We start from the raw sequence: 9,466 nt of genomic DNA on the forward strand, positions 1-9,466 counted from the left end.
AATACAAAGAACATTACAATCACTACAGAAAGTTCACCCTCCCCCTTTCTAGTCAATCGCTACTTCCATTCCCACAGAAGCCAAACTCTTCTGATTTTTCACCCATAGACTACTTTTGTTTCTTCTATAATTATATGTATAAATTGAACCACACTATGTGCTTTTTCATGCAAAGCTTCTTTCACTTAGCATGGTTTTGGAATTCACCTATGTTGTAGCATGTATCAGCAAATCCATTCCTTTTTATCACCGAGCAGTAAAATTTCATTGTATGAATATACCAGTCTGTTGATCCATTTTCTTATTATGGATTGTTTCCAGTTTTCTGCTCTTAGAATAAAGCTGATATGGACACTCTTGTACAGGTATTTTTCTGGGCCGAGGTTTTCATTCCTCTTGTGTAAATACCTAGGAGTGGAATTTCTGGGGGGGGGGGAATAACCTTTCAATTATGGAAAATCTCAAACTTACATAAGAGAACAGTATAATAAATTCCCATGAAAGCCAGCTGCAACTATATTAATTCACAGATGCTCTTGTTTCATCTATACTCCCACCCATTATTCTGAAGTTCTAGATATCATGATCATCATTCAGTCTTTAAATACATCAACATGCAAACAATGTTTTCAAATCTAGTCAAATTATTTATCATGAAATACTCAAGAAACCATCATTGATTTCCCTATGGATTAAGAGCGTAATTATGGGTGGTGAACACACAATGTAGACATATAGACAATATATTACAGAATTGTACACTTGAAACCTATGCAACTTTACTAACCATTGTCATCCCAATAAACTGTAATGTAAAAAAAGCTTAATTAAAGAAGCAATGAATGAACAATTTTTCTTCTCTTTATATCTTTACATAATGCCTCTCTACCACACTTCCTTGATATCTAGAAAGCCAATGATACAAAGATACTTTACATTGTACATTGTTACTCTGAAAGAACTAGGGCTAAATAGAAATGGGATTGATAAATATCATAAAGGAACATCAATATGATCAAGCAGATCTCCCAACTGTCAAGTACCCTGAATTAACTAATCCTACGCTATGGTATCATTTTATGAGTCAAACTGCATGAGACTTCAAACAAAGTCTGGTACCTAGCTAGCCCTTTGTGAGAACAAAGGTAATCCTCATTACATCTAATACTGGATACCAGGGGGTATCTTCAGCAGCCATGCATTTAGGGCCAAATGTGGTTCATTTCATTTGGAGTCACACCACCAGGGTTCAAATTCTTGCTCTACCACTCATTAGCTCTGGGATGTTGACCAAGCTACTTAACTTCCTTATGCCCTAATTCTCTCAACTTTAAAACAGAAATACGGTATCAATCTAACTTAAGGGGACAAAGTGAGCATATAGGACAAAGTGCTTAAAATAGTGTTTAGTGTATAGTAAATGCCTAATAAATGTCAGTTATTGTTTTAATTATAAGCTTATAAAGGCAAACACCATCATCACCAATTTATAGATAAAGAAACAGAGCCTGAGAAATTAAGAAAATTGTCCATGGTCACAAAACTGTAAGGTTACGGAGCAATGATTCAATAAGATTTTTCCATTATGCCAATAAAATTATATTATGATTCATTAACTATCAAGAACATCAGTCTTACTTCAAATTAATAACCAGTACATTTTCATTAAGAGATTAACTTAGAACACTTAACTAAATTCAAGCATATTACTGAATTAAGTTTACAGAGCTTTTACACACCGACACAGACAACTTTCAGTTTCTGCATGCTATTTTAAATGAGTTTTATTTGAAAAGCCAGAATGTAAACCTTAGGTCCTGAAATTGTTTATACATTATACCAAGGCAGCCTATTGAAATTCTACTAAAGGACCATCCACATAAAAAGATAACATGGGGCTGAGTTATCTTGTATACATTCTTTAAGTGTCTCCGTCCTACTCCAAGGCCACTGACTTATAAATGATAGCTTTTGTTCCCAAGTCCCAGAAGACCTTTGGGGACCTCTTTGATTTCATCAATTTGCCCTCACCTCACACCCAAGTCCCTAATGACTCCCAAACACCTTACACATGCTATTTAACCACTGCTCAGCTGCCATACTTCTTCAACTGCTATTCCCCACATTCCATATTAGGATCACCAATGATGTCTGTATGCACCACTTCCTGAAATCATTTCACTAGTCATTCGTTTTTCAACATTTCATGAACCATTGACGACATGTTCTTCAACCCAGACTTTAAAAAAACCCCACTCATTTTAGAGTTGGAAGTCAGAGCAGAGGTAGAATGGCTAAGACCTATATAACTTTATAGTTTCAAATAATCAGAATTGGAAGAGACCTGGGAATTTTAGCCCAACCCTCTGGTTTCACAAATGACACTGGGAGAGAGACAGTTGGTAAAATCTCTAACTTCACTCAGATTCTAAAAAGACTCGTCTTGGCCATTCGGGCCCTCTTAATCTCCTTTGCTCTTTAGATTACTCATTTGGAATTTTAACACTTTTTTCTGCCCTTACAGTTCTGTAACCTTTTTCAATACAGTGATTATCAATACGGGTGAGTTGTCCACCATGTTCATTTTGAGTAAACAGTCAAATTCCACCCCCAACCTACTCTAGAAAGGGAAAAAGAGGCTGAGAATCTCTGCTATTTAGGACCAAAATTTTGCCTATCCTCCATGTTACTTTTACAAGTCTTCTATAACAAGTCAGTTTCATCTACTTCCTCCACACCAAATTCTCTTTTCTGTTCACCAAAGGAAAAAGGAAAACCTCACTGTAGCAGTCCCATTCAGAAACTTTTATTTTTCTTTCCTCATTAGTCTGATAAACTCCTTATTATATTATCAAACTCTTGTTCACTAGTCTATCACTTCCTTGTTTACCACCTGAGATTACAGACTGGTAATTGTTAGCACTCAAATCATGATTTCTAGATGGTCCTACATGCACAACACTCAAAAATCATCAATGTCTCCCACTGTCAATCAAATGAGGAGAAAACTGACAGACATTCTTATACAGCTACCTTCCTTTCCAGGCTTTTCTCCAGCAACAGCTCTACACATGTTCTGCTCGTCACAGAAACCTTCCCTGAATAGGGCCTATCCTGTATATTCTTTCTGCTTGGAATACTGACCCCACCTCAGATCTTTCCTCGATGTTCACTCCAAGAGCCACTCTTTGTGAAACCTTTTCTGAGGTTTGTTTCCTTAGAACTACATCTAGCATTTTGCTCATAACTATCTAATGGGGATTATATACATATTTACATTTGTGTACTTCTCCTATGCACTCCTTATTATAAATTATTGGAGGACAAATTCTATGGTTCTCAGCTTTGCTCTTCCTCATACTGCTGCTTACTAGCCCAGTGCCGCGCACATACTAAGCTCTCAAACAGTTGCCAACTTGAAGATGGGCTTTTCTAGGATTTTTTTTTTTTACAGGTTGGCTATTAAGTCATAATTAGTCTCTTAAGCCATTTTACCAATACAAATATTTTATTTATGCCTCAGTGTCTCAGATTAATCAAGTTAAACTCTTCTATTTCATTTGATATAAAAAAATTGTCTTAATTTCAGGGGTTCTTTCCTATTGAAATGATCTGCATAACAGGTCTACTCTAAAATACCTGGTTTCTCTTCTGAGTAACTTATCAGCTAAACAAATGTCTCCTCCCCTTATGCCATCATAAATAAAAATTAAAATTTATAAGAGCCACAGAATAAAACAAACATTCCTTTGGCTCAGAGTTAACTTCCTTACAGAACAGGAAAAATTTTGTAGTAATTCTGAATTACTGCAGGGTACCTAATAAACTGCAAAGTAATAACTGAAAAGAAAGAGACTGGAATACGCTCTATGACTACCCCCCTACATACCTTTCTGGAAAAGCTTCTCATTAACATTTGGAATTCTTATGAGTCTTCCCTGATAAATGAGTCAATATTGTCAATAACCATTACCATATGCTACTGAAGTCTAGCATCACTTTCAAGTTGGTAAATTTCTTGAATACAAGTAATTCAGTTCAAAAACCTTTTGTAAGTGCCTCCTCTATGCCAGGCAGGGAGTAGAAGCTAAGATCTGGATAAATATAACTGAAGTCTCACCTTCAAAAAGCAAATAACCTCAATAAAGTTTTCTCCACTTAGTACACACTCTCCGCGTTGCTTTCTTTGCCCCTTTACCAGCTATCTCCATCAGCCATATTTTTGTTCAGATCATGTTATTGTATTGGAAAAACAGGTTCAAGTTAAAAAAAAAAAAATTCCTGCCTGTGGGACAAGGAAGAGAAAGCTGGAAGGGAAAGCGGCATTTCCCCCTCTATTCCCTCTTGAAAAATCACCAATCTAGCACATGCTCGTTCTTCAAAGCCCACCTAAACTACAAAGAGGAACAAACAGATCAAAAAACAGTAGGCCTCTTTAAAAGTGGCACTTAAAAAAAGGCAACCGATATTTATTTTATTGGTAGAAACGACTCTACAGTATTAAAACACTCTAAGATATTATGCTGACATTTAAACTTTAAAAACTTATCTTTGTGACCAAAAGATCTATGCAATGACAATGCTAAAAACGTTCCTTCTCACTAATAAGGGTGAATCACAAGTCACCTACTCCACCCAATAGCCACCCTTGCTAAGACTGGACAGTTCAAAACCTGGAAAGCTTTCCTTGCCTAGTCCACACCAGAAATGAAATCAATTCAGTACAATGGTGCTTAAGTGTAGCTGTGTAGTATCAGGAAATGTTACTAAGTACTGAAATTTACCAGGACATCTTGTTCTTTAGATTTAGCTGTGCCCTTTTTACATTTACCCAACTTTTCCCCTTGCCCCATTTTTAACAGAGAAAAGCTCAACAGATACTCTTACTTGAAAAATGAGGTTATCTGTTCAGATTTTCAGAGTAAATTTCCATTACTAGGTTTGGGAGGAAAACCTAATACATACATTGTCTCTATGGAAAAGGTATCGACACCTTTTTTCAACTGAAACCTGGAGCCTATAAATTGATGAAATGCATTTAAAGGGTTCCCAAATATCCTCAATAAGCTTAAAAACTTTCAGTCTTGCGCAAACCTACTTGGATGATTCCAAGTTATATTGTGTGGTAGCAACGTGGGAAGAGGTCTGGTTCACCCTGGAAAAGCAGCTTCTCCAGTCTCAACTAAAATAACACATTGAGCAGACCAAGGCTAACCTTCTCGAACCCTGGACATCGGCAGACGATTAGGCAAGCCCCGCCAGCATTTCTCGCTCGTCCCCATGAAATTCTCAATGAAAAGGCCTCCCATAAAAGGGCCCTGGCGCCCCAGGAGCACAGTGCCACTCTCCCACCACCCGGCCCAGCGCTGACTCACCAGGACCGTGGTGCAGATGGATCTCAGCTCGGACTCCACTTTCTCCCGATAGTCCTTAATCAGCTGCAACTTCTTGTCAGAGGTGTCGGTTTTCTGCTCGATGCTCGAGATGACTCTCCAGGCGGACCTACGGCCTCCTACCACGTTCTTGTAGGCCACCGAGAGCAGGTTGCGCTCCTCGTTGGACAGCTCGGCGCCCTGCTCCGTCACGGCCTTCATGCAGGTGGCCATGTCGTCGTAGCGCTCGGCCTGCTCGGCCAGCTTCGCCTTCTGGATCAGTTCCGTCTTCTCCATGGGGACCGGGAGAGGCGAGGGCGAGCACCGACCGGGATCCAGAGGAGGCGTGCGGAGGGCCTGCGGAAGGGCAACGGGCAGGGGCGCCGACAGAGAGGCGGGGGCGGCGCCGTCAGACAATGAGCCCGCCACCCCGGGCCGCCCGCCGCCCGCCCGCCGCCGCCCCTTTTGTCTGTCCCCGCACGCGCAGCCCAGTTGAATTTCCCTCCCCCGCCCACGCTCCCCGCGGGGAGCCCGGGAGGCCGAGGGGCGCGGGGGAGGAGGAGGAGGAGGAAGGAGAAGGAAGAGGTGGAGGAGGAAGGGCCGCTCCCGCTCCCGCCGGGCCCGGCCCAAAATGGAAACGGCTGTTGGCCCGCACCTTCCCGCCGGAGCCGTCCCTGAGGAGAGTGGTGTAGAGGCCGGCCGCTCCCGGAAGCGGACCTCCCACCCTTCCCTCGGGCCCCGCCAGACCCGAGGAGGGCCGGGGGCGACCCTGACGCTCACCTTCACGTCTCCGCGGCCACGGCGCGAGTCCCACCACTTTGATCTGCTTTTGGCTTTAGCCGAGGACCCTCCCGTCTCAGCCTACCCCGGAGCCGAGGGCGGGCCGCCGCGCGGCTGTCCCCTCTCCCGCCGCCCAATGACGCGCCGAGCTGCTCCCGGGAGTTCCGCCTCCCGCCCTGCCACTGGCCAATGACGACTGAGCGCGCGGAAGGGGGCAAAGGGGGCGGGGCTGGAGGGGAAGCGGGGGCTAGGAGGGTGGGTCGGCTTGGGCAAGTTCGGTTGGCCGGCAGGCTGCGGCTTCGGCCACGGGGTTTCCTCCAATTAGATCCAGGGTAAAAGGACGTCACTGTTGCCATGGCGATGCTGTTACCAACTCCCCTCATCCTCCCTGCCACCCCCGGCACTTGTGGGTGCGGCACGGGAGCTGGAGGCTCGCACGACCTCTCCTGCGGTGGCGGCTTCTCCTGCAGCAGCATTTGTGCAGTTGGTGCATTACATCTTGTGGACTAATGCAGCTGCGGCTCCACTCGGCCCGCGTGAGGCCGGTCCTGGGTGGGTGACACAATCGGCTGTTTTGTTGCACAAACGCCTTTCTTTCCTCCACCTTCCTATTCGTGACAAAGGTTTGGAGCTCAATACACTGAACCTAGCCTTTAATAGCATTACGATTGGGGCTGCGAATTCGAAATAATCCCATACCCATTAAAGAGGACAAAGGACCACTCCTGAACAAAGTGGTTTAAGTATGGTTTTTACATAATACATTCAAGTTTTCAGACGGAAACCTAAAGCTGAAATTCCCTGTACAATACCCCCAAAAGTCCAGGCACGTCTCTCTGGCAATGCCAGATATCATGATTTTCTTTAAAATGAGAAATGACATTGAGGATAATTTGGAGAAAAACACCCATTAACACACACACACACACACACACACACACACACACAAAGCAACTGTTTGTATATTTCCTTCTGGCCTTTACAGGTTCTGCATCTAAATACATATTCTTCACATCGTTGTCTTATATGTACTTTTTATTTTCTGGTATTTTTGAAAGGACACTTGAAAAGCTAACCTCCTCTCCCTAGCTGTTGACTTCTGACTTTCTCCTAATGAACACCCTTCTTAAGTGAGAAAGGTTGCCCCAGATGCCTTTTATTTAGGGTCATCGCTTGCACTTTTCCTTTCTCTTTAAACTAGACTCTCCCTTCCAGCCACTCCCTTCTCTCCTGGAACTTCCCCAGTGCCTGAATCCAAATAAGGTGGCTGTCCTGGGTTTCTGAAAAGTGGCCTCTGTGTCATCTTAAGGTGACAATTGCCATCTGTGCTCATGCTGCCATGATTCCAGTTCCAGCACATCCAAGGGAGAATGGATCACTGAAAGCAAAAAATGCCTCAGCCGAGAAAGAATTTCATATTCTAAGTGGAGATGGGAGCAGATCTGAAGAATCTCTAGAAAGGAAGATCTGAATGCTGACAGATAGCAGGAGGAGGTGCTGACTTTCCAGAAATCTACACTCCCTTCCAGCTGCCCCTCCCTGTCCTGACTTGTAAAGGTTGCTTTGTGCTTTGACAAACAGGAGAGGGCCTGGCTGGAAAGCGCCTGTGTCCTAATGCAGAAATGCCTTACTATGTTCTAGCGTTCTAAAGGAGGACCTTGCTGTTATTTCTGGAATCCCTGGGGCCAGGCTGCAGACACACGAGTGTTTATGGCCATGTGGGCTGGGGTGGAGCCGGACACCAAGAAATCCCATTGGAAAGAATTTGCATGTGGAAGGTCAGATAAAATGCTTTCTGTATGACCACTGAATTAGAGACAGCCTGAGCAGGGGGAGAAACCAGTGGAGGTAGACAGGAGATGGCGACTCTTGAGGGGAATTGTCAGAGGACCAAACCTCCGTGCTAGGGAGGGAGGGAAGGGGCAAGCCCACCAATTCTTTGTCAGAAAGTCCGGGCTGTACTGCCATCTCCCTGGGTGACCTTGGGCAAGATTTTACGGCTCTCTGTAAAATTTCTAAATTTTACAGTCTAAATTTCTGCTTTCATTCATTCATCAAATATTTATTGAGCATCAACTCATATAGCTATGATTACCTGGAATCATGGGTGAAAACTGCTTCAAAACAATGGCCCACTATGAAATTAAATCTTTTATGAGGAACCAGAGGGATGACTGCGTAGCTAAAGTCTCTGCACATGAAATGACTTAGGCTGAGAAAATTAAAGCTCTGGGAACTTGGAGTCCCTGGATACATAAAGAGCTAACATTTATTGAGTGATTACACATGTCAGACACTATTTTAAGTCTTTTGCACGTACATATTAATTTCACTTAATGTCCCTAATGCCTCTGTGAAGTCGGTACTATTTTGATTCATGTCCATTTCACAGATGAGGAAATTGAGGCACAGGGAGGTTAAGCATCACATGAGGAGTCACACAGCTAGTAAGTGGCAGAGCTTGGATGTGGACCTGTGCACGTGGCCTCCGCACTGAAGCCCATCCATGTAACCACTCCACCACATCTTTGCTTGGTGCTGTAGGGACTCTAGGAAAGATCAGACTAGTCTCTATCCTCAGGAGTTTCATCCTAGTAAATATGAAATGTGCTAAACGTTCACATTCTACTTGCTGGGAGGAACTCTAGGGAACAGACAGCTAACAGAGACGAAGTACTGAGAAGTTATTATTTTATTTGTTTGATGTTCTTGTTATTTTATTTTTTCTAAATTACTTGGTGAGAAGGAGCTGCTGGAGCAGGAGGGAGCGCACAGAACTTGGAGCCAGAAGATTCCAAATCCCAGCCCTGGTATTTATTTGTGGTTTGATTTTGGACACCGTGATCCTCTCTGAACCTCAGTTTCCTAACCTGTATGATAATCCCTCCCTCTGAGGGGTTGTGGAGCTATCACACAGCAAAATGCTTGGCCTATAGCAAGTGCTCCGTAAATACTGGTGTTTTCCCTTCTTTCATTCTGCTTGGGGGGAGGGAGGGAATTACCTGTCGTGCTGGAGGGAGCTTGATAGCCTTATAAAACATTAGTGAAGGCGTATTTCCTGAATCACTGTTGTAATTAGTGGAGTTAATGGTGTGCAGAATGGCCACATTCAGTGTGCATTTCAGAATGAATGAGTCTTCCTGGTTGAGTTTACTCTCATAAATTGTTTCAGTGGTTTATTTGCCCAGAGCAGTGGCTCATCAGAGAGGAGCTTCTTCCTCTTTTGCCATATGGCAGATATTTTACTCACAAACAAATATTTGAGTGGGACTTTTCACCATAAATTCCCATACAATCATTCTCAATATTTCTGT

The 9,466-nt window shown here is 43.3% G+C and overlaps 1 protein-coding gene across 2 annotated transcripts in view; it reads right to left on the reverse strand.

Annotated features, from left to right (window-relative positions):
• YWHAQ (tyrosine 3-monooxygenase/tryptophan 5-monooxygenase activation protein theta) overlaps positions 1 to 6,346 on the reverse strand; it is a 30,914-nt gene extending 24,568 nt beyond the window's left edge. The window contains exons 1-2 of one of the 2 annotated variants that reach the window (XM_019755956.2): positions 6,153 to 6,346; positions 5,376 to 5,729 (exon numbers count right to left, since the gene is read on the reverse strand). In XM_019755956.2, coding sequence (XP_019611515.1) covers positions 5,376 to 5,669 — 294 coding nt within the window. In that variant the 5' untranslated portion in view covers positions 5,670 to 5,729; positions 6,153 to 6,346. The other variant, XM_074331676.1, reaches the window with a different exon arrangement.
• Between the last annotated feature and the right edge of the window lie 3,120 nt (positions 6,347 to 9,466).

Source organism: Rhinolophus sinicus, linkage group LG05, assembly GCF_036562045.2.
Source record: "Rhinolophus sinicus isolate RSC01 linkage group LG05, ASM3656204v1, whole genome shotgun sequence".
Classification (NCBI taxonomy): Eukaryota; Metazoa; Chordata; class Mammalia; order Chiroptera; family Rhinolophidae; genus Rhinolophus; species Rhinolophus sinicus.